A 26,458-nucleotide genomic window follows, 5' to 3' on the forward strand; every position below is an offset into this window, starting at 1 on the left:
TGACTTTTTTTTTGCAGCAATTGTTAAGCAAATCTGCAATCATTAAACGAACAGCCTGGCCATTAGGCAAGGCCGTTTGCTGGAAACCAGAAGCAAAGGCCTGTTTCTGGCAAACACTATAGTACATTGTGATCACATGACCTCAGGATGCTGCAAACAGCCATAAATGCGGTCTGGTGACCCCTCACCAGGGGGCGGGGGACAGCTGTTGAAACTGAATCTGGGTCATAAGTACCTTTTGGGGGGGTGTCCATTGCAAATTCCATGGTTGCTAGGTAACGGGTTGTAAGTCGAGGCCTACCCATATAGATGAGGGCAGGGAATATCAAGAAGGCATTTGCCGCACCGGGGACCTCAGCTGGGAGTTCAACAATATTTCAAAGTGTCCTGCAGAGGGCAGTAATACCACACAGGCAGGCAGGCAGGCAGATACACACACACACACACACACACACACACACACACACACACACACACACACACACAAAAACAACAACAACAACACGCTAATGTATTCTTCAATGCTACAGGTCCCTTTCCTGGCTTTTAATAAAACTTGATTTCCATTACAGTATTTAAGTTGAAGTTGAGGGTAGGAGTAAATTGACTACTTGAGAGCTTCCCTCTCTCCGATACTTTCGGCCTGGACTGCGTGACTGGACAGAGTTGGCCTGCTCTGGGTTCCACCAATTAAACCATGTCATTTGATGGGATCCTGGAAATGGCTCTTCTCTATTGCAGGACCTGCCCTGCGGGACTGCATCCTTCTAGAGATCTCTCTGCCCCCTCCCTGACCCTGTTTGGAAGGTCTTAATAAACCGGCTTTGCCCCCAGATTAGGCTCTTATTTCATTCTACAGGACAGTATGAATTCCGCCCCCCCTTTCTTCTTTTCTTTGTTACTCTGTTTTGAATGAATGAACCTTTATTATCAAAGTACAGCATGTATACAGTGAGATTGGCTGAGCCTCCCTTCGTGCGCCCCTCCCAACACAACTCACAGTGACAACAAACCCACCATCTTGTTACACCATGTGAGCTAATTGCACAGCACACCGGCCTCGCAAGTCAATCATACATAGAGTTATTTCCCGTTCAGGAGCCTGACAGCCCATGGATAGAAGCTGTTCTTCAGCCTGTTGGTACGGCTGGCTATACTCCTGTATCTCCTACCCGATGGTAGGAGAGTAAAGAGGTACCGACCAGGGTGTGAGTCGTTTTTTTTCTTGCTTTTAATACTGGATGCTGCCCAGAATCTTCATTTATAAATTTGGCCCAAGAAAATAAAGCAAAACTTATTCTACTTTAATAAGAACCATAAGGCCTTTCTGACAACTAAGTCCGGCCACTGCATTTCTAGGCTGATTAGAGTGACAGCCCCAAGATTAAAAAAAAATATGAATAAGTAAAAAATGGAGAAATGTTGAGGAATTCATATCCAGGTCCTTGGAAGTAAGCCATGAACTTTAGGAGTCAATTTTTTTTCATGATGTACGGAAAGCAGTAGCATAATAACCAACTGACACTCAGCATTCTAATATTTTACACTGCTCTCTTTTATTTATACAGGGCAGATAGTCCTCAATTTGCAACCGTTTGTTTAGCAACCATTTGAATTTACAACGGCACTGAAAAAAACGACTTAGGACCGGTCTCACACTTACGACTATCACAGCATCGTCAAAGTCACATGATCAAAATTTGGATGCTTGACAACCGGCATGTATTTACAACTGATGCAGAATCCCAGGTTCATATGATTATCATTTGCGACCTGCCTTGCCTGCTTCCGACCAGCGAAGTCAATGGGGGAACCTGGATTCGCTTAACGACAGTTTGATACAGTTAACCCCTTCAGTGTGATTCGCTTAACAACCATGGCAAAAAAAGGTCTTCAAATCAGGCGCAACTCACTTAACGATTGCGTTGCATAGCAACAGAAACTCTGGTCCAATTGTGCTCGGAGGTTATGGATTACCTGTATTCAATAAAACATCATGAGAAATTGCAGCTGAATTGTGCATTTTTACCAGGATGTTAGATTATTGTATTTCCAGACTTCAGACTGTCAGTGTCTTTGCTTATAGGCATTAAAAGCAAAGCAGCATAGCGTATAAAAGATGTCAGGCTAGTTTGGGTAGAATGCAAGATTTACTTCTTCTTTTTAGTGGTAAAAAAAAAACCCACGGTAAACAGTGAGATTATTCCAATTCACAGGATGCAGAGGCTGAAATGGTGCTGGGAAACCGCCAGAAAAATTTATTAGAAATAGAATGTCACAGCCTGAATAGAAAGCTCTACATACTGCAACATTTTGTGGTAGAGGTGCACCTGCGCTGCTCCATCTGGATTTCAATCATTTGTATTAATGTCAGAGGCCACAAAGGCTATCACTCAGTTTGTCTTCTCCCCATATCACATTGCATTTATCTTCTTCCCCATAATTTGAAGCCTGGCTGTTTAATAAAGGTGAAGGTCAGAAAAGCCCATCCATGAATCACACTGGCTAAAATGGGTGGTACTAGTTACACTATCTCTATTTTGGTTCATTGAAAAAAAAGGGGGGGGAAGGAAGCTGGGAAGAAGGGAAGGAGGGAGGGAAGGAAGGAAGGAGAAAGAAAGCTAGGAGTTCTAGTCCTAGAAAGCCAGCTGGATGACTTTGTTGCAATTACCAGAAGGCGGTGAGTTCTAGTCACGCCTTAGGCATGACAGCCAGTTGGGTGACTTTGGCCCAGTCCCCCTCTCTCAGCCCAACCTACCTCACAGGACTGTTGTTGTGGGGAAAATAGGAGGAGGAAAGTGTATCAGTTCCATTTGCCACCTTAAATTATTTATAAAAAATAAATTTAAAAATAAATAATATATTTGGGGGGATATGGAGCAACAATTTTCACTGGAGGCAGAAATAAAGACTTTTCTCTGGGCTCTCTAAAGGAACAAGTCATATATAAGGAAGTCATATATGCCAGGATATTCTAGGAACCAGTCAGACCAAAACGTTTTTGTTTATGGAGGAAAAAAAAAGGGTGGCCATATAAAGCAAAGGTAAGGTAAAGGTAAAGGTTCCCCCGCAAATGTGTGCGAGTTGTTTCCGACTCTAGGGGCCGGTGCTCATCTCCGTTTCAAAGCCGAAGAGCCAGTGCTTGTCCGAGGACATCTCCGTGGTCATGTGGCCGGCATGACTAGACACCAAAGGCGCACGGAACGCTGTTACCTTCCCACTGTAGTGGTCCCTATTTTTCTACTTGCATTTTGACGTGCTTTCAAACTGCTAGGTTGGCAGAAGCTGGGACGAGTAACAGGCGCTCACTCTGTTACGCGGCACTCGGGATTCGACCCGCCAAACTGCCGACCTTCTGATTGACAAGCTCAGCGTCCTAACCCACTGAGCCACCGCGTCCCCATTATAAAGCAAAAGCATCCATTAAAGCAGTGTTTCTCAAAATCTCAGAGCCCAGATGTTGTGTGAACTTCAACTCACAAAATTCCCTAGCCAGCATATTGGTACCTGTTTCTGTGGGGCAAATCCAATGATTATTGCTGGAAAAACTTTTCTCTTTAGGTGTTGACCTCCTCTGTTCGCTGAACACAGAACTGCTATTCTACAGCAGTTCCTGTTCTGTGAAAATCTTGCCATTTATAGCTGGCACTTCCCTACTGATGTTCCGCGAAGCTATTAAAATGGGGTAGCTTAACTGACTGAATGTGATTATGGGATTTTTTACAGTGACCAGCCTGTAGCTTTATTTTTGTAAGAAGCTGCTGCTGCCTGTGGTTTTTATTATTAAATTTTGGTGATCTGTTTGGAAATGGATGTATTCTTACTAGCAGAAACCATTTGGAATAGCTGGCAATATATATCCGTACGTACGTACGTATGTTTGTATGTATGAGTGTGAGTGTGGATCTGTTTGTGTTATATTTTATTATAATGCCTCTTTTATAGAGGTATTAGAAATAGCTATAGTGCACCTCTTTTAATGGACACCACAGGATATGATAGTTATTTTTATCTTCAAGTACTGCTGGCTGATCAGTTCTGTTAAATTGCATCAAGATCCAAAGTCCAATTCTCACCCAACAATATCAATTCTTGTTCCTGGGCAAGAATTTTAAGGTTGGCGGTTTAGTTGCTTATGATTTCTATGGTGTAAGACACAATATGGATTCTTAATTCTATTAGCCTCAGACAGCGTGGAAGATAGAAGCTGGGGTCCCATCAAGGCATCATCCTGGCTTGTAGTTTCATGCTGGTACACTTTACTCAGCAACTTTAAAACATGTGGACTTCAAGTCCCAGAATTCCCCAGCTGGCATGGCCAACTGGGGAATTCTGGGACTTGAAGTCCACATATCTCAAAGTTGCCAAAGTTGAGAAACATTACTTTTAGTCAGTTCCTCCAAATAGCAAGGAGCTTCCCACTGTATCCTGGAGAATTTCCATTTTCATCCAACAGTACTTTAACAACCCACACAAAGACACACACAGAGAGATGTCTATATAGAAGTTGCTTACTTGAAAAACTGCTTCTGATGTGGAAGGATTTCCTTGGCCACTTCCTGGAGACAATGCAAAACATGGGGAGGAGGAAGAAGAGGAACTGCTAAGGTCTTCTTCAACGTTGAAGGAATCAGAGGCTCCACAATGGGCTGCATCTGAATATGTTGTTGGGGGAAAAAAGAAGCTGAAAGTCAAACTGAGTTACTTGGGACCCACAGTAGAGTGAAAGGATAATGCTATCCTGTTTCTTTTTTATCTCGTTCTATATAAAATCATCTCATATTAAGCTTGACGCTTGATTCACCTACCTCATAAATGTCTAATCAATTTCTGTTCTTGGAGAGCTCACAGTCATCAAAACTCATTTTGGGCCATAGTAGAAGAAGTCCTTGACTTATGACCACAATTGGCACCAGAATTTCTGTTGCTATACAGTGCAGTTGTTAAGTGAGTTGTACCCAACTGTATGAACTTATTTTTGCCGTGGTTGTTAAGCAAATCACTGCAGTTGTAAAGTGAATCCTGTGGCTGTTAAACAAATCCAGCTTCCCCTATTGATTTTGATTGATTTTGAATCCAGCTGGGAAGGTTGCAAATGGTGGTCCCATGACCCAGGGCGCTACCACCCTTGTCAATACATACTAGTTGCCAACCACCCAAATTTTGATCACATGATGCTGCGAGTTGTAAGTGCAAGGACTAGTCATAAATCACTTTTTTCAGTGCTATTCCAATTTCAAACGGTTGCTAAATGAATGGCTGTAAGCCAAGGACTGTCTGTAACTGAGAATCATTGGTACATTTGAAACTTTCTTCAGTCACAAGATTATAGTCCCAGACATCTCACATCTTTACATCCCTTGTTTTTACTATATTAAATATGATTTTTTTTCCCATACAACCGAGAGCAGCTACAAAAGGAAGAATCTTGTGTGAGTCTGTGTTCTCTCCCCCTTCTGAAGCACTATTAACCATGTTATTACCTGCCACAGCATCCTTGATACCAGGATCCAAGGGGAGAATATTTTTCTTCACCAACTCAAGTGGCCCGGGACGGTGCAAGATCTTCTCGCTCAAGTCTTCGGCCAAGCGAGCCTTCTTCTCCTGCAGCTCGGAACGGTCCCCTCGTGACACTGAAATGGAGGACCAGAGGGAATTCATCGTTCGTGGAAAGCAAATGAAGTGAAATAAGAACAACCTGGGCAGATCAGAGGGGAGTTTTACCTCATACATCCACAACAAGATGAACACCAATAGTTACAAAGGGTTTAATCATCCCCTGGGGATTATTCTGAGTACAGGTAATCCTCGATTTAACAACTTAATTAGTTTAGTGACCAAAGTGACAATGGAAGTGAAAAAAGGGACTTACTTTTACAACCCTCACAGCATCCCCACAGTCACGTGATCAAAATTTGGGCGTTGGCACCCAACATGTACTGATGACAGTTGCAGCATCCCAAGGTTATGTGACTGTCATTTGCGACCTTCCCAATTGGTTTCTGACAAGTGAAGTCAATGGGGGAAGCTAGATTTGCTCAATAACCGCATGATTTACTTAACAACCGCAGCAATTTGCTTAACAACTGTGGCAAAAAAGGGTCATAAAATGCACAACTCACTTAACAACTGCCTTGCTTAGTGACAGAAATGTTGGGCTTAATCGTAGCCATAAGTCGAGGGCTACCTGTAGCTAGAAACACAGGTGAACCTATTCATGCCTAGGTGGAGGTTCTATCCTGCCTCTCATTTAGGAATTCAAGATTGCGCACAAAGTAGCTTCTTCTCCAATTCCCCCCCCTCAACATTAACCAGGCGGGACAGATTGGCCTGCAAAATAGACTGGCTTAAAATGAACATTCTAAATCTTGATTTTAGTTTAAATTAGGAACTTAAGGGGAGGGGGGAAATAACCTGTTTTCCAGGAAAAGTGAGTTCATTTTTCCCAAGCTACATCCAGACATCTAAGTTCAAATTAGAAAGTGAAGGAGAGTGAATATGCAGGGGAAAAGAGGCGCTGAAGAGGATGGGAAGGTTTCCTATAGCATCTGTCACCCACCCCTTAAGGCAGAATACTTTTTCTCTTGGGGGAGAAGATTATCAGAGTGTATCGCTCAGCCTGGATAATGGGAATTCTTTTCATTTTCCCCATTAGGGAGCCAGGAGTGGAAAACATGGAGATAATTCTGAATCCAAAAAGCCTGCTAATCATCTTGACCTCATTCTTTGAAGGGGTAACACTTCTTTGGAGGAGAGTATAGAGAACTCTGTGGAAGAAGGGGGGGGGGTTTCCCTACAAAATTTAAGAGCAAAACTCTTTCTTTTCTAAATCTCTCCCCCTGCTATTTTATTTATAACTGTGTATGTATTTATTTGATTGGGGCTGTGCTGAGAATTGGTCTTCCCAGAGCTATGGTATCCAGCAGCACAGCAAGTGGAAGCTAGAAAGATGGGGCATTATAGCAATTTTTTTTTCTTGGAAACAAAAGTGACTGAGAAAATAGGAAAAAAAACCCCCAAAATCACTAATGGCAAAAAAGGGTTTGAAAACAGAAATAAAGCAGGAAAGTACTTTTATGAAAATAGGTTGCCCACCCTCTCACTTTTATAAATGTTGCCAGTGCATCTCAAAATCTGGTACTAGAGTGCCTTGCTCCCATCCCCCTAACTTTTATCCCTATACTTGCTAATCAAACACAAATGTTCCACTTAGAACCATGGGGAAATTTGAGAGGTCAAAACAGATTCCCTCCTGGAAATAGATTTTTTTTTAAAAAAAAAGAAAATAGGGATCTGGCAGGATTCTGAAGATAAGTAGGTGAAAAATGGGTTCCCCAAGAAGAGGATCTGGATCTTGTATCAGGGTTTTAAGACTATTTGCTTGAGTTTGCACAACATACCCTTACTCTGTATTGAGAAAACATAGGTGCCTTGCTCACATAATATACTATGCCTAAAATAACCAGTATCATGGCTTAATGTGCTGGCCTGAATCACACAACGTGTTAAGATAATAGCTGTGTTCCCACAACACACCATTCCAGAAACTACTGAACCCATATTGAGCTTTATCTACTATGTTATACAAACCCAACACCTTGATTTTCAGATAATGATATGGGATTGGCACAGATTTTTTTTATTTTAATTCCATTTATATCCCGCCCTTCTCCGAAGACTCAGGGCGGCTTACAAGCTTAGCAGTAGCCTTCATTCTATGTATATGCCTGCTTATTAGGGCATTCACACACACCCCAAGGGGCATTATTACAAAGTCAGCTTAATTGCCCCCAACAATCTGGGTCCTCATTTTACCTACCTCGGAAGGATGAAAGGCTGAGTCAACCTTGAGCCTGGTGGGATGCGAACCTGCACTAATTGCAGGCAGCTGGTGTTACTTAAGGAGGCATTAGCCCACTGCTCCACCAAGGCTCCTGCTACAGATGGTAGCAACTTGGACAGAAACAGTGTTGTTCCCTACCTTCAGCCAGTTGGCCCTTAGCAGAGTTGGTCTTGTGAGGCCGGGGTGAAACCTTGAGCTTGGCAGTCTCATTGGCCTGTGAGAAACAAAGGAAAAACATCACCAACACAGCTAATATACGCAGTCCATTTACATATTACTAAAATTCTCTTGTCTGTAAACTTTTATCGAGTGAAACAGCGCATTGAAGGCAACAAGTTTTTTTTTTATTGAAAAGTTTTAACATACAGTTTATCTTTAACAGTCCCCCCTCCCCCTCCCCTCTCCCTCCCTCCCTACCCCTCCCCCCCTCCCCCCCCACTTCCCAGAGCTAAATACAAGGTATAGAAAAAAAAACCAATCATAAGCAACCATATACTAACAACCATAAACTCTAAAATCCATCACTCTCTAGCTTATACAGGATAATACAAATCTTAATAATATCAAATATATATAGAAAAGAAAAAAGAAAGGAAAAAAAGGAAATAAAAAAAGAAAAAACGAAGGAAGACTTATTCAAATGCTACATAAAACTTCTTAACCCTATATTTGTTCTGAATGTACTCAACCCATTTTCTCCATTCCATAATATAACGTTCTTGCGAGTGATCTTTCAAGTAAGCTGAAATCTTTGCCATCTCTGCCAGGTCAGAAACCTTTAAAGTCCATTCTTCTATAGTCGGCAGTTCCTCTTTCTTCCAATACTGGCCTATTAAAAGTCTTGCTGCCAGAAGGCAACAAGTTTTGAACCAAGGTACCTTAAATTGGTTAATTTACGGAACTGATCCAAAATCCAGAATCTATGATTCCCATAGAATTGAAATTTAGCCAATTTTATAAAACATTTCATGACATAATTCAAATACCATATAACACTATGGTCAACTCCAGGTGTTTGACTGTGCTATACTGTTCAACATGGGCTGCTTTCAAGGCAGATACGTTTCTGAATATTTCCCTGAATTTTTAAGAACTTTTCCAGAACATTAGAAGCTTTGCCATTGAAAGTGTTAAGGAATCAGGTAAGGAAATATCTCTGAAATGATGACCCAACAGCTCAAGGGGTTATTTAGTCATCACTATGAACCGCTACTTCAGTCTCTCTGTAAAACTCTTCCCGTCCACTAATATATCTCAGTCATGGAGTTTTAAGCTGTGGTTGATTCACTCTAAGCCTTGGAAACTTCCAAATGTATAGATATCAATTCCCAGAATGTTCTTTAATAATAATGCTAGCTGGAGAATTGTGGGAATAGAAGCCTCAGCATTTGGAAATTGCCAAGCCTTGGAAACACTGTACTAGGACAATCAAGAGAAGACAATGAAAAAGTCAAGTATGAGGTCTCCTCAACAGAGCACTAACCATGTTTAGACAAGTGTATTTCAGTAAGTCATGTTATGAATGAAACAGGCATGGCAGGTATATTGCTCCATCAGACAACTCAATGAGTCTCTTAATTTATTTCTATCTATTTATGGCTATCTATTTTAGAAGTAGAATTGATGGGATTCTGTGTAGGATTTTAAATTTGGATGATGCCACTGCATTCTTTTTAAAAGAAGGAGATTCAGATTACACTTGGTGTTCAGATCTAATATCATAGGTAATATAAACACACCTGGAAACCTAATGAGATAGGTTTTGGATATAGGAGAGTACATGTGTTTCCAACCCATGGATATCATAAACTATCTTTCTCTGTTTTGGAAATCCACTGTTGATCACACTAGCAATTCAGAGTAGTGATACTACAGGACAATCAACTTCCCTTGGAGGCTTCACTTTGTTCCATGTTAAGTGGGAACTGTGGGTGCTTATTCATTGCATTTGGAAAGCATTCTATTGGAAAAGGCAGAAATAAGCATGTTTAGCAAGATGGACCAATGGTCTAAATCAGCATATATCAGTTTCTGTCTGTCTGTCCTATCCAGTTCACTAAGATGGGGTGGTGGGAAAGGTGACTGAGTTTGAAAAGCTTATGTACATTTTGAGCTAAGCCAGCAGCTATGGCTGATGCAGAACATGGATCTCTACTTAGATGCCATTCTTATTGACAGCTAGCCCAACTCTTGAAAGTGGACTGTCCAATAGCGCGCTAGGAAAAATCCCCGTGATTTTTTCATGCCGCTAAAATTCTTAAATCCCATTTATACTCACCCTGGTCTGCCCTTGTGTCCCACTAGGCTGTGAGAAAGTGGGGAGGGATTTGCTGAGCCCTGGAGGGGGAAAAAGGGGGGAAAAATCAGATGAGCCCTAGAGTAAATGTTCTACCATCCATCACTACGCTTCCCCCAAATTTAGGAGCATATACAGGGTAGCCCAATCCTTCTAGAAAATGGAGACTTGGATGCAACCCTCAGCTGAGTCTTTTGACATGTTTTCACTCAAGCCACTCTTGTATTCTCAACTTATTTTAAATGGCTATGATATTTAGGCTTAGTATTTTATTCCATTTGACTCCAAAATCTGCTATCTGGCCCAGAACTGATTGTTTAGGGGTTTTCTCTTTTAAAATGTCATTTGTCAAAAACATTCCTTATTATGCATGACAAAAAGGAGACCTTTCCATCCATTTAACATTATGCTATTAGCCATTTTGGATCAAGCTGTTGTTATGGCTCTTGGTGGGAGAGATACATTTTGGTGTTTCCCTTGTAGAAATCAAAGCAAATGTTGAATTGTAACTTTTCAAAACTTGCATTGACTGGACATTCTCTTGAATGAGTTAGCTGAAGTCCTCTCTTGGGTGTCCCCCAGAAATCAAGGAATCCAAGCAGTGTGGTGTTACTGATTTTGTTTTCTGCTGAAATTTGTTAGTGTATAGGTATTCCTCTACTTATGACCATAATGGAACTGGCTCATCCTGGCTGTAACTCGTGATGGTTGTAAAATAGGTTGATCATGTGACCCACCTGATTTTACAACCTTTTTTGTGGCAGTTGCTATGCAAATGCCATGATCATTAATGGTTTGCTGTGGGTGCAGTTTGGCCAAAAACTGAAGTAACCACAGTTTTCGGCAAAACCATCATAAAAGATGACCACATAACTGTTGGCAGTTGCAAACAATCGTAAATGCAGCCTGGTGTGCATGCGGCCCAAATTAGGTCATGTTATCTGGGAGGGTGGGCCTGACTATGATAACTTTGAATCCGGGTTGTTAAGTAGCCCCTAAGAACGTCCTTCAAAACTGTGAACAGTAACTAAGCAACTAATTTTAAGTCAAGGACTACCTATAGCAGGAGCTTTTTCCCCCGTTGCCGGCAATGGGGTGGGTGCGGTTTTGTCGTGACACATCCGGCCCGTGGGCCGGCAGTTTGACACCCCTGACCTATAGTAAGCAGAAATTCAAAGGGCACAGCTTTCCCTTCATGGCAGGAAAGCATTCTGCATTAATATTCTGATGTTGATGCCAACTCTTTCCCCAGGCATCCACTCCTCTCCTGTCCTCCCACATCTTGTTTGCCGTCTGATTCTCTTGGGTTTTTACGAGACTCACCTGGAATTAAGTGTCGTTCGGAGAGCTGTTCTTGGGACCTCCGATGCTGCATTCGCATTTGGAGGACTGCAGAGAGGCCACAAGGAACGCATCACAGGAATGATGGGTTGCAACAGCCGAGGGGTACATGGAAGCATAAAGTGAAATGCACATGCTAAAATCAAACTCACTGAAAACGCACGCCAAATAACAGAGCAACAGTGCTGGTCTATGATTTGAGATTAGTGATTATGGTGCATGTAATGTATTGGGCCTTTTACTTAAACTGTTTTCATGCGTCTTTGAATGCTGCTTGAGATTGCTTAATTAGGGTGTCTGTGTGTCACTGGCTGCCCAGGCATGCAGTCTCCAGGATGATCATTGGTTGGCTCTGGGGCGGGAATAGGTCCCTATTGGCTGCTGCCTAGTGGCCAACCGTATAAGAAGCTGCGTAGAAGCCTCTGTTCTCAGTTCTGTTCCTGTTACTACAATAAAGCAATGTTCCTGTTTGAACCCTCTTGTCTCGCCTCCTGCTTCCAAGAAACCCACTACACAACAGTGCAATGTGTCAATAAGTGTTATAAATGATGTTGGCAAGGCTGTTCCAACCTTGGCAACTTTAAGACTTGTGGCAGGCTGGGGAATTCTGGGAGTTGAAGTCCACAGGTTTTCAAGTTGCCAAGGTTGGACATTCCTGCGTTAAAAGAACAAGCCTGTCCTCCTGCTGACTACTCAGCTGCGTTATTAAATTGAGGATTATTTGCCCCCCAAGTTCAGCTCAGAATGTAAAACAGATTTTTCTGCTATTGTGCATGCATGTATTCGGTCTTCTCCCCGCATCTGCTGCCTGATAAGAGTCTGGCTGGCAGAGAAGATTCTTTTAAATAAATTATGCTGAATGCAACTCAATTGGGCTGCTGTGACCTGTTGTGGCTTCCCTCCAGGGCAAAGGCTGGGCATATTATGCAAAGGTGCCTGGGCACAGCACCTTCAGGATGCATGTATCAAACTAACAAGGTGGGAGGCCATTTTTTCCCCCTCCCCAAGGCTCACATGGCAGCCTTGTAATAATCCCCTTCTAAATGGAGCTGAAGTGAGGTTACTCAGCACTACTTAATATTTTAAAAGCAAAAATTAAACAGACAAATCAAAAGAAGCGGGTGGAAACAAGTTCACAATGAGAGCTGTATTTAATCTCCTTCGACAGCTGTCCAAGTGGGGAGAAGATGTAATTGAGGCATCCATCTGCCATCCAGCAGAGAGATTTCGACCCTGGCAGGGATGGGGGTGGGTGGGAAGTAACACTCTTAGAGGCCCTGTTTTGCTTGCACCATGTTCTTCTGGTATAAATCTTCCACTGGTAGTGCTTCTGCTAGTGTTAAGTATTAAAATAGGGCATGTGGGGGGGACAAGGACAATATAGATCTGAAGATCTAAGGTCCTTTCATTTAACCCAGAGAGGTCAAACTGGGCCCCGTAACCATACAGGCCCCCATTCCACTGGTTTCCTTTGATTCTCCACCACAGGTCAAATACCCTTCTATTTATGGATGTCTTTTCCTTATGCTCTTTTAAAATTAAACCAATTCAGAGAGGTCAATGAGAACTCTACAGGCACTATAGCATTTGCCCTGTTGTTCCCCTAAGCCAGGGGTAGGCAACCTCGGCTCTTTTATGACTCATGGACTTCAACTCCCAGAATTCCTGAGCCAGCCATGCTGGCTCAGGAATTCTGGGAGTTGAAGTCCATGAGTCATAAAAGTGCCGAGGTTGCCTACCCCTGCCCTAAGCTGTGTTCTGGTTAGACATTCTTTTCTTCCCCATCCCCTATATTTCTTTATGTCCAGGGAACATAGGGGAGATACAGGAAAGAACAGCCCTTGATTAACACTTAAACCAGGGGTCTTCAGACTTGGCCCTTTTATGACTTGTGGACTTCAACTCCCAGAATTCCTCAGCCAGCATGTAATAGCAGTCCTCAACTTATCAACTGTCATTTAGCAACTGTTCAAAGTTATGACAGACCTACTTTGGGGCTACCTATGGCCCGAAGTTCTAATGTACCCCACTCCAGTGGTCACCTAACCAACTCATTTTACAACCATCACTGTTGATGACAATGAAGGGCAGGCTCCATTATGGTTGTAAGGACTATCTGTATGCTTAATCATAAGCATATAGCTAATTAAAATATTAGTCTAGATTCTAAGGCTTTCTCAGACCTGTCCTTCCACTTCCACTTCAAAAGTTCCCATTTCACAATTTCCTTTCTTCTATAATGTCTACTTTGATTGGCCATTCCATTGCCCAATCATCATACCCCCATGGAACGACTAGGTTTAATTAGAAAGACAGTCTCTTCCTGTAATGGGAAATAGGAATAATCTTGAAGAATAGGAGAAAGAGCTACAAAGAAGACAACAGCCAGATAAGAGAAATTTGACTCCCAGGCAGAAATGTAATTTGAGAAAGCTAACCCTCCCTAATTCTCAGAGACTAAAACAGGGAGGTGGGGGGGGGGTAATAAATCCAGACACACAAGATTCTATTACTGTAAACCTATAATAAAATTATTAGCATTCATAACTCTGTACCTCTTAGTCTCAAACTACAAACTAGCAAGGGACTGAGCACATTACCTGAAATATGGGGTGTTGCTCTGCTTTTTCTTTGTAATGTTTTATTTATATCTATTATGCTACAATAAAAATGAAGGTGGAGATCAAGACTATGTGAACAAGGGCCCACTCTTTTTGTATGCATCACAAATTCAATCATGCAGTCTAGATTGCCATCTTGATTTTTTGGGGACATGTCTGGTTGACCCTTTTTAAAGACAGAAAGGGAGAAAACATGTCGGAAAGTGAATATGAACAATGCAGAATGTGGATTTGGTAAAAGAGAACAGGCAAAGCTGCTATTTGATTATGGGCAAAAAATGACACTACAAATGGATCCAATGAATTCAGTGCTGTCTGCAAGCCTCAGTTTAATTCTCTATAAGGTGGATTCAAAATGATCCCAGTGATCTCAGAACCACTGAACCATATCTTTCAAAGATCCTGGAGCACCAGAGAATGATCAGAAGACTGGAAAAGAGCTGATGTAATTCCTATCTTCAAAAAAGGGGGAAAAATGGAACCAGGAAACTACAGACCTATCAGCCTGACATCAATGCCTGAGAAGATTCTGGAAAAGATAATCAAGCAGTGACTATACAAACATCTAGAGGCAAACAAGTTGTAACCAAAAACCAACCTGGGTTTGTCAAAAATAAATAATGCCAGACAAATCTTACTGCATTCTTTGACAAAGTGACAAAATTAGTAGACCAGCAAAATTCTATGGATATAATTTATTTGGAGTTCAGTAAGTAATTTGATAAAGTGCACCAAACCTACTACTTAATATGACAGAAAAATGTGGGACAGCATCACCACCAGATGGCTGACCAACCGCATTCAATGTGTAGTCCTTAATGGAACTGCATCTACAGGGTGGTAAGTATGCAGTGGGATACCCCAAGACTCTCTCTTAGCCCCAGTATTCTTCAATATCTTCATCAATGATTTAGATGAGGGGATAGAAGGAGAATTCATTAAATTTGCAGATGACAACAAGTTGGCAGGAATAACCAATACTCCAGAAGATAGGCTCAAGATACAGAAGGATCTTGACAGACTTGAACATTCAACCCTATCTAACAAAATGAAATTCAATGATGAGAAAAGTAACGTACATTTAGGCAAGAAAAACTAAATGCACAGGTATAGAATAGGTGGTACCTGGCTCAATAGTAATAACTGTGAGAGGAATTTTGGAGTCCTTAGTGGACAATGACTTAAATATGAGCCAGCATTAACAGAGGGACATTATCAAGATCATGTGAAGTGTTAATACTACTTTATAATGCTTTGGTAAGACCACACTTGGAATATTGCATCCAGTTTTGGTCATCACGATATCAAAAGGATGTGGAGACTCTAGAAAGAGAGAAGGGAAGAGCAACAAAGATGATTGAGGGACTGGAGGTTAAAACATACGAAGAATGATTGCAGGAAATGGGTATGTCTAGTTTAATGAAAAGAAGGGCTAGGGGCAGTGGTGGGATTCAGTTGGTTCGCACCAATTCGGCAGAACTGGTAGCTAATTTTTTGTTGAGTTCTGGCCCAGGCCCAGAATAGACTTCTGGAAGCAGCATCCACACAGAGAACCGGTTGTTCACATATTTGAATCCCACCACTGACTAGGGGTGATATGATAGTATATTCCACTATCTAATGGGCTGCCATAAAGAAGGGTGTGTGTGTGTCAACCTATTTTCCAAAGCACCTGAAGGCAGAACAAGAAGCAATGGATGGAAACTAACCAAGGAGAGACGCTACTTAAAACTATGAAGAAATTTCCTGACAGTTAGAGCAATTAATCAGTGGAATGATTTGCCTCCAAAAATTGTGACTGCTCCAACTTTGGAGGTTTTTAAGAAGAGACTGGACAGCCATTTGTCTGAAATGGTATAGGGCACAGGTCTGCAACCCGCAGCTCCGGAGCCGCATGCGGCTCTTTCAGCCGTCTCCTGCGGCTCCTAGTCCTCTGCCATGTGCAGTCCAAAAAAAAAAAAAAGTGGGACTAAAAATGTTCAACCAATCAATTCAAATATGCAGGGTAGGTGCATATCTCGCCTTGGCTCCACTCTTCAGTCAAACCCTGTTCTGCGCATGCGCGCATGTATGCACATGCGCACACATTTTTTGCGGCTCCCAGTTTTTCCTTTTGTGAGGGAACTGGTTCCGAGTGGCTCTTTCACTGTTTCAGGTTGCTGACCCCTGGTATAGGGTTTCATGCCTGAGCAGGTTTGCCATGCTTAAAAACTACTGTACTCCATCAATTGCTTGAAATTTACCACAAACCATTTCCTTTTTTAAAAAAGCAAGGAAACGGATATAGAATTGTTTTAAGTAGATAAATAAAGTTTGGATGATAAAGCAACACAGTTCCTCTGAATCTATTTCTTTGAGTTCTAGGATTGTTGTCATTAAATAAAACGAGACTGATTGGAATACTGGGAAATGCCACAAAGGATCATGTTACATGTGTTCATGTCACATTTGTCAATGATATAGCTGAAAGGAAAAATGCAGCAGCTTAAGCAAAACATGGACACAAGTGCATATACACCTTCACATGTACACAATCTCTCTCTTTCCGGCATACCCAGAAAATGGAACTGAAATGGAAAGTGCTACCAGATGGTTAGATTAAAATCAGTGTTGAAGAAAATAAGAATTACAGTAGTGTGCTTTGGCTAATAAATTACTATAATTGAACCTTATGGACCTGAGTCTGCAGCAGCAGCAGCAGCACCCCGCCCCTCCAGTTTTTACAAATTATATGCACGATTACTGTCACTTGAGAATAAACATCTTAATGAAAAACTAGAGGAGAATTTTAGAACTGAACAAGAAATTCTGCTCATAAGGTCTATAGCAGGGGTCCCCAACCCCCAGTCTGTGGACCGGTACCGGGCCGTGGCATGCCAGCAACCGGTCCACACAAACAAGCAAAGCCCCCTTCTGTGGGGTGCAGGCAGCACACAAAACCACGTACTCTCCGGTCTGCGGAAAAACCTTTCTCCACGAAACTGGTCCCTGGTACCCAAAAGGTTGGGGACCTCTGGTCTATAGTATAGAGCAGGGGTATCCAACTTTAAGACTTGTGGACTTCAACTCTCAGAATTCCTCAGCCAGCCAGTTGAAGTCCACAAGTCTTAAAGTTGCCAAAGTTGGACAGCCCTGCTGTAAAGGATTGGATGGGCAATTGAGTTTGCTAACAAGATAAGTTTGTTTTGTGTAAAAGAGCAGATGAATAATGGATGCACAAAATTGTTCCTTATGGTCATTCCCCAAGAAAAGAACTATATCAGCCTACGGGTGCAATGATACCATTTAGGACACCTGCATAGATGGGCCAGCCATATGGTGCACCTCAAAGACAACAGATGGACTTCCCGCCTTACAGATTGAATTCCCGGGGATCAAGTACATTTCCTTGGCATACCTAAAATGTGTGGAGATGATCCAATGACACAACTTTTTAGTCTCTGCTGAAAATCACTTGCTTAAGATAGAATGGAATGGTGTATTGTTGGTTTGCACTCACACTGGGAACAGGCACAGAAAAGCTGAGTGTAACAATGGATTCTCACTGCAGATAAATGCAGAAAGAACAAGAAATATCCAAAATTTTCTCACTAGAGCAAATTCTTGGGTATTTCTTGTTCGTTCTGCGTTTATCTCTTTCATCCTCTACCATTAAGAGAAGACCTGTGTTTCTCAACATAAATGCTTCTTAACATGTGGATTTTCCACTTGACCCAAATGACCCATATGTAAATATCGGTTCAATGAAAAATCAGGAAAAACTCACAGTCCCACCAGTTCCACAAATATATACAAGAGTGCTTTCAAAAGCCAATATTATATATATTTTCCAAAAGGGCTGTTTATTTCATTTTACTGATTAAATGTGTATGCCATCCATCTCGCTATCCAAAGTGACTTTGGGCGGCTTACAGTGTAATAAAATAGAAATATAAAAACAATTATAAACACAAGAACACTTACCGGTAAACATACAAGGATTAAATAATGCTACATGAAGATTGTTATAACAGTACGTGCAAATGCTGCTAATTTAGGAAAGGCAGCTGAAGTGGGACACTTGTAAGACTTCTTGGCATCTCTCAAAGGAGGAATGGGAATTAACTCTAGCTCAAAAACCATGTTCTGTTCCTCACAACACAACACCACTGATGGATCGAGATGACGTGAAGCATTTGGCATTTTCTCTAATCCAAATCCTTTGAGTTTTCCACCTCCAAAGAGATTTAAGGGACGTGGTGGCTCAATGGGTTAGGACGCTGAGCTTGTCGATCAGAAGGTCGGCAGTTTGGCGGGTTGAATCCTGAGTGCCGCGTAGCAGAGTGAGCGCCTGTTACTCGTCCCAGCTTCTGCCAACCTAGCAGTTCGAAAGCATGTAAAAACGCAAGTAGAAAAATAGGGACCACTACAGTGGGAAGGTAACAGCGTTCCGTGCGCCTTTGACGTCTAGTCATGCCGGCCACATGACCACGGAGACGTCCTCGGACAAGCGCTGGCTCTTCGGCTTTGAAACGGAGATGAGCACTGGCCCCTAGAGTCGGAAACGACTAGCACGCATGTGCGGGGGAACCTTTACCTTTACCTAAAGAGATTTAAGTTGGAATTTCAGCCAGAATTCTTAATACACTATAGGTATAGAATTACAATTCCTATAATCAACTATGAAGACAGAATCACGACTGTCTTTTCTAACTCAGATACCTCCTTAGCTGTCTTCAGTTTCTTGGGAGAGCTGATTTGCACTCTGACCCTGGAAATAAAAGGTCATTGGTTGTTCTAAACCCAGGAAGGAAAACAGACCATCGATGATGGCTTTTGTTATGTATCCAGGTGAAGAGAACACATACACACTTACATAGCAGTCACCACCAGGGGGCGTTGAACTGTAACTGTTTTGGCGGGAACCCAGTTTCGGCGGGAAACAGAGGTTCAAACCGATTGGCCGGCTGCTCACCTGGCCAGGTATAAAAGGAGGGCAGGTAACCCCTATTCCCCAGTATAGTCACTTCCACCTAATAAAGATCTGCCATGCTGTACTCATCGTCTCGGCGTCCTTCTTGCTCTCCAGAACCCACTACACAACAGCTTTTTGCTTATCATATCGCTGGGCACAGAGATTGCTGGGAGACAAAGTCAGGTGGAAGGCATCTTGGAGATCATCTAAACCCGTGTTTTCCAACCTTGGGAACTTTTAAGTTGTGCCGACAAACTCCCAGAATTCTCCAGCCTCCACACACATCTTAAAGTTCCCAGGGTTGGGAAACACAGGTTTAGATGATCTTTAAGATGACCTAAACTAACACTTGCTCGCTGCTGGAAACTGGTTGCTAAGGCATTATGGCCAGATGGCATCCACTTTCTGCTGAACTAGCTCCAGAGTAGGAAATTTCTACCTCCCGAGAAAGTCTGTTCTATTACTGAACAGCTTTCGTCTTGTAGAGTTTTTCCTAAAGGTTAGCCAACATCTGCTTCCCTGCATGTCTCACTCTACCCATTGAGGCTAGTCTTACCCTCTGGTGCAACAGAATGCTGCTGCTCCACATTCTGGCTGGCAATCTTTCAGAAATTCAGTGGCATGGAAACCTGAACTCAACGGGCTAGGTATGAAATCAAAAGGCATTTGAGAACTTTTTTTTGAAAAGACGCTCTGTTCTTTGAAATCCCCATACTGTACCCTCCTTCCGGGGACAATGGCTCCCTGGCAAGGGTAATCCTTGGGGGCAAGGAAGAGCACCGCAGGGGTGGGTGAGGTGGGTGAGCCCCCATTGCCCATCCTCCCAAGAGCAGGCACGTCATATCTCTGGAGGGTGGGATTGCTCCAAGCGTTTCTATTCCTGTGCCCCCTGCTTGGCTGGCATTTCTCCTGTTGTCAGCAACAGCTGGGGTGACGCCACTAGCTATTTATTTAAAAGGGGATGGAAATACAAGATGCCCCTGATTCCCAGGCCAGAGGCTGTAAGGGCTGGGGTGGTGGGTGATACCCACAGAATATGCAGTATAAAGCACCTTCGCATGGGACACACGGGCACCTAGGTGGGGATTAATTGCAGAGAGCTCCATGTATCTGACCAAAGAAACATTCAGTTGCACCCTACATTCTCATTTTCATGACGTTTGTCTAGCCATGGAAGAAAATGTAGAGGAGCAATCATCTAGCTTCTTAGCGATCAGTCAACTGATCAGCATGAACAAAAGTTTGCATCAAAATTAGCTGTATGTGTGTTTCTGAAATTCTGGAAGTAGTATAATTCTGTACAACTGAAAACTGCCAGTTTTGGTGGGGGTGTAGATTCTTCCTTGGTGGGTCCTTGATTGGAGTATAGTTTTCCACCTGATTCTTTGTCTGTTGCTGATCCCTGCTTATCTGAATGTGGGCTGGAGAGAATGCGCTGTAATCTGTTTCCTTCCAGGTTTTTTTTAATTATCACATTTAGATTTTTTTTTAAACGTCTCTTTTGAACACCTAACCTCACACTCCTTTGCACTGATGAAGTTGCCTAGTTGGTAAATGAAATGTCTACAAGCAAACAACCAAGTTCAGGGACCACCAAGAATTCCAAAGTTCAACCCTGAGCTTTTTTTATGGAGACATTTCAGAAACTCTGGCAATACCATAAAAATAAAAAGCGTGGAATAATTCTGAAGAATATTTTACCATAAGTGGGGAGGCACACATCATTGAATACAATACTATTGTAAAGTGACAATTAAAAATACCCAGAAGCGGGTTGGGCTTTTAGGAGTTTGAGCCTAAAGAAAATGATTGTAAGAGACCACGTTTCATTCATGAGCAGTGCTGGGCCATAAAACTAAGGCTTCCTGTGAAAAAAATTGTCCTTGCAACTAGAATGATATTAAGGTAAAGGAAAAGGTTCCCCCGCACATGCGTGCTAGTCGTTTCCGACTCTAGGGGCCGGTGCTCATCTCCGTTTTAAAGCCGAAGAGCCAGTGCTTGTCCGAGGACGTCTCCGTGGTCATATGGCCGGCATGACTAGATGCCAAAGGCGCACGGAACGCTGTTACCTTCCCACCATAGTGGTCCCTATTTTTCTACTTGCATTTTTACGTGCTTTCGAACTGTAGGTTGGCAGAAGCTGGGACAAGTAACAGGCGCTCACTCTGTTACGCAGTACTCGGGATTCGACCCACCAAACTGCCGACCTTCTGATCGACAAGCTCAGCGTCCTAACCCACTGAGCCACCAAGTCCCTAGAATGATATTATATTGGTCTAAATGTGTATGTTCTGCTGCTTTGACTTTGTTATATGCCTGGAAGGAATACTCGCTTGATTATTTGACTTAAAGGTAGTAATCGGCGTATGACCACTTATTTTAGACTGTGTGAAGTTACAATGACCATGAAATGGCCCTTAAAACACCAGCAGCAGTCACATGACCATATATTCCATAGTCATATGACTGTGATTCGCAATGTTGTTGTTTTATGCCAGTTTCTGGCTTTTTTGTAAAATTCTGGCTAAAAACATCCTTTCAAATGAATGAGTTTGCTTGATGAGCGTGGCACTTGCTTAATGACTGCCGCAAAAAGGCTGGAAAATTATTTCTGATCTTGTGGGGTGCCTTGATGTACCACCATAATGACTTACGACTGGATTTCTAGTCTCAATTACAACGGTTAATTGAGGACTACCTGTACGGTATGACATATGCTGAATGATCTGCTTATAACCTTAATTCTTCTTTTGCTACTCTTACCTGATTTACTTCTGTTGTCCATGTTCTGGTCATCACTACTGACATTTCTCATCAGAGAATGACAGTGTAATTCTACAACAGGCCATCTAATTTGCAATGGTTAAGGTACCAGGCTAGAAACCAAGGGACCATTATTTCCAGTTCTACTTTGGGTACAAAACCAGCTGGGTAACCTTGAGCCAGTCATTCTCTCTCAGCTCTAGGAAGAAGGCAAGGGCTAACTACCTCTGAAAATCTGGCCAAGAAAACTGAAGGGATTCGTCCAGGCAGACACCAAGACTACTGACTCAAAAAGAAAAATGTTGATATTAGTGATAATAATTTATTACACCTGCATGCTGCCCAGCTGTCAATGACTCTAGATGGCTCATAACAATAAAAGAAATTAGAATAAAATCAATAAAACATAGTAACAGAAAAGTTAAGGGTCCCAGTCTCTCTCGCTAAAGACCTGGGTGAAGAGCCAGCTCTGCACGGCTCTTCTAAACAACAGCAGAGCGGGTGCCATCTGGATCTCAATGAAGACAATCCAGATGTTCATGCAGAAACTCTGCTCTTGAAGATATCATCTGCATAGGTTGGCCAACCCAACGGGAAAGTCAGACCTCCCAGGTAAATCAGGTAGGAAACACAATTAGATGAGCTAAATCTACTTTATTATAAGACTACATTAACAGACTCTTGCAAGTCTGAAAGGACAAACTCCATTTAACGGTTAACTCCATTAGGGAGGTTCCTTCCTTAGTTTCTTTCTTTGGCCACTTAGTGATTGTGGGCTCCTTCGCCTCTTGTCTGATTGTTTCCTAACACCTTTCTCCCTTTTCCTCAAGGTCATCCATGCGTTCCATTACAGCTATAAAAGGTAAAGGTAGAGGTTCCCCTGCACATGCGTGCTAGTCGTTTCCAACTCTAGGAGCCGGTGCTCATCTCCATTTCAAAGCCAAAGAGCCAGCGCTTGTCCGAGGACGTCTCCGTGGTCATGTGGCCGGCATGACTAGACGCCAAAGGCGCACGGAACACTGTTACCTTCCCACCGTAGTGGTCCCTATTTTTCTACTTGCATTTTTATGTGCTTTCAAACTGCTAGGTTGGCAGAAGCTGGGGTGAGTAACAGGCGCTCACTCTGTTACGCGGTACTCGGGATTCGACCTGCCAAACTGCCGACCTTCTGATCGACAAGCTCAGCGTCCTAACGCACTGAGCCAAAGGGGGCTTAAAAAGTCATTCTGAATATATTTTTTTTTAAAATCTTCAGATCTGAAGGATATCGTTGAGAACCAAGGTAAACTCCTATTCTGCTTGAGGCACACCAGGAACCAACTGTCGAATTAAACTTTAAACCAGTGTTTTTCAACCGTGGCCATTTTAAGAGGTGTGGACTTCAACTCCCAGCATCCCCCAGTCTAAAGCAATTGTTAGAGGTGAAAGATGGCGGGTCTTTTCCCTTTCCCAGCCTCCCCTCCACCCGCTGCATTCAAAAGTCTCTTATGGGCAATCCAAACATGGATTGCCCTTTTTTCCCCCACCCCCATTTTCATTAGATGCAAAATGACCTTGGCTCAACTCATGATGGAAGAGGGTCCTAACGCATGGAATAAAGAGAGGTGCATTTATACCAGGGGTGTCAAACTCAATTTCATTGAGGGCCGCATCAGCATTGCGGTTGCCCTCAGGGGGCCGGGGGTGTGTGGCCAGGGTGGGTGTGGCCTACTGGTTGGGCGTGGCTAGAGTGCGTATGGCCTACTGGGTGGGCGTGGCCAGCTCTACATCGTTCGCATCAAGGGTGCCTATGGGGGCCTGGGCAGGAGTGGGACAGATCTGAGGGTCTCTGGCAGAAGGAGGGTCTCTGGGCCAGGGCCAAGGCAGTGGGGGCCGTTCCCTCACTGTTTCCAGGATGGCTTCGCGGGCCACATCCGGCCCTTGTGTTTGACATGTCTGATTTATACCATCAATATATTCGAATTCAAGGCCAGCCTGTGTTTTAAGTAGGCAGCTGACTGAAAGAAGTGAGCTACTGTTTTCTTAGAACTTTTTGCTCAGTGCCATATTACAAGTAATCAACCAGGGAAGGACACGTGCAGTCTTGTCTATGAGATGTCATATTCTCCTTTTAATTGAAACATAAACAATGCATAAATTCATAATTATGTACGGCTTATGTATATGTGCATGGTGGGGGATGAGTGGGTTGGGATACCTTTGGACCAAGAACATAACCGTCACTTCTATCAAGGATCCCCAGATCCTTGGATACAAGTGAAGATCTTCAATCCTTAACTTTGCAAGGCTGCTAGAATCAAACTCGGCCAAAATCTTTCGCACATTTATCAGGATGCAATTCAATAAGAATCCTTCTTGCAAACTAGCTGAAGTCATATTAAAAACTTGACTACACTTTACTGGCATTTGATTTCCTATTATAGTTATTTATTAAATGAAAGCAGTTTAAATCCATCATTTCTTCTTCCCATCTTTTCCATATTTTAATGGATTATTTTTTCCTGCACTTCATGGTTTTGGAGAAGCTCAGTGCTTGTTGTTGATTGACATAACTGACGTCTCTGACCTAAAAGGCCTGGTTCTTGGCTTCTCTCTTAACAACCACTGATTTTGCTGCAGTGTTCCTACAGCAACACTACAACACAGGTATTATACTGGAATTCTGTTGGGAAGAAAACTCTGATCTTAATCTTGTCATCCATGGAATGGTTAAATTATATGAAAACATTTCTCCACCCTTACTAGAATACTTCTAAATATGCTACAAGGCAAAGTTTGGCTCTAATTAAGTTTGGGGGATGCAAATTTTAAATAATTAAGAAGCTGCTTTAGTTCAGATGAAACCATTGACCTTTTTAGATCATTTTTTTTAAAATCCAGACTGGAATTGCAACTGCAGAATTTGGGGGGGGGGATTTTATCCAGCCTTACCTGGAGATGCCACAAATTGCTCCTCTGACCTTTTGCCACTGAGCTTTGCAGGGCACTTCCCAGTGTAATAAAATGTAAAGTATATTTATAACATAAATTTTGCAACATAAAAGCAGCAGGCAACAACCAAGAAAGCAGCAGGCAAAAAAACTAATAAAGGGGTCCAATTTACATGGCTTCTCTTTTATCTCACATAGTTATAAGGGTTTAAGCCAGTGTTTCTCAACTGTGTCAACTTTAAGATATGTGGACTTCAACCCTCAGAATTCCCCAGCCAGCTTTGCGGGGAGATGAGATCCACGCATCTTAAAGTTGGCAAGGTCGAGCAACATTGGTTTAAATCAACCAGCCATCAATAGTTGAATTTACAATAGTGCTGGTTGGGAATTCTGGGAAGTGAATCACTAGTCTAGTGAACGCGAACCTTTCAGAGACCGAGTGCCAAAACCGCAACCCAAAACCCACTTATTTATCGCAAAGTGCCAGGGCCGCATCAGCATTGTGGTGCCCTCGGGGGGGGGGGCAGGGAAGCGTCTCAGAGTGCCGCTTTGGCATGCAAAAACCAGGTGTGCAAAAATGGGCCACTGTGCTGCAAGGCGCAAAAATGGCCGCCGCCACACCACAGGGTGCAGATACAAGGCGCTGCACCATGCAAGAACAGGGCAGGGCTAATTAGCATCACTCAGGCACTAGCCCCGCCCTGTTTGCAGCCCCTCCCTTTTCTTCCAGTCCACCAATTGACAATGGTTGGTGACCTCTGCTCTACCACCTCTACTTGAGCTTGCTAGTTGGCCGCTTCGCCTCCTTTGTGCTGGATGGGGCTCCTGTTCCGGGCGGCGGTGGCAGCCTGATGGACCTGCTGCTGATGGCGGTGGCACAGGTGCCAACAGATAGGGCCCTGAGTGTCACCTCTGGCACACGTGCCATAGGTTCACCACCACTGCACTGGTCTATTTGGAGAGTATATAATTTGCAGCATTATTGTAATGATATCATTTGCTCTTCCTGCAGACACTCACCCTATCAAGTCGAGGAAGCTGGGCTAAATTGTTTTCTCACAGAGCAGGAGATGGCCGGGGAAGGGGAAAAGTAAAACTAAAGCTTAAATACTAGGACATTGGGCCCCAAATCCTCAGAATGTAAATAACAAAGACAAGCAAACTCCGAGAAAGTCCAACAGAAGCATAGTTTCATTATCTGGTGACATGAAGATGCAAAGAATGGGAAAAGGCCTGGGGGTTTAGCTGGGCCTCCAACCCAAAAGTACAAAATGCTTCCTGTGTTTTGAAATGACACACACCAATGCTGGTCCGACCTACCAGAACGAAATCTTCTTCGAATGAGCATTGACTGTTCAGATGCCAGAAGTGTCATCTTTGGCTGCTTTTGGAGCTACAGATCCCAAACGTGAAGTAGGCCCCACTGGTATTTAGCAACACTGGCAGGAAAAGAAAAAGAAGGTGAGAAGGTGGTAGTAATGCTGTGGTAGAGGAGAAGGAGGAGGAGGAGGAAGTAGAAGAAGAAGGAGGAGGAGGAGGAGGAGGAGGAGGAGGAGGAGGAGGAGAAGAAGAAGAAGAAGAAGAAGAAGAAGAAGAAGAAGAAGAAGAAGAAGAAGAAGAAGAAGAAGTAAAAAAATAGTGGCGACAGAAGGTAAAGGAAGAGGAGGAGGAGAATCATCTAAAAGGAAAAAGAACAACGGGTTCTTAATC

General features: G+C 42.9%; 1 protein-coding gene across 1 annotated transcript in view; it reads right to left on the reverse strand.

Moving 5' to 3' along the window:
* LOC308676075 (myocardin-like) overlaps positions 1 to 26,458 on the reverse strand; it is a 45,776-nt gene that overhangs the window by 18,150 nt on the left and 1,168 nt on the right. Inside the window, exons 2-7 of the mRNA XM_081341788.1 lie at positions 26,069 to 26,187; positions 11,463 to 11,528; positions 10,122 to 10,180; positions 7,982 to 8,057; positions 5,484 to 5,633; positions 4,516 to 4,655 (exon numbers count right to left, since the gene is read on the reverse strand). Coding sequence (XP_081197914.1) covers positions 4,516 to 4,655; positions 5,484 to 5,633; positions 7,982 to 8,057; positions 10,122 to 10,180; positions 11,463 to 11,528; positions 26,069 to 26,123 — 546 coding nt within the window. The 5' untranslated portion in view covers positions 26,124 to 26,187. The remainder of the gene's footprint in view (positions 1 to 4,515; positions 4,656 to 5,483; positions 5,634 to 7,981; positions 8,058 to 10,121; positions 10,181 to 11,462; positions 11,529 to 26,068; positions 26,188 to 26,458) is intronic.

This window comes from Vipera berus (assembly GCF_964194415.1).
Source record: "Vipera berus genome assembly, chromosome: W".
Taxonomy (NCBI): Eukaryota; Metazoa; Chordata; class Lepidosauria; order Squamata; family Viperidae; genus Vipera; species Vipera berus.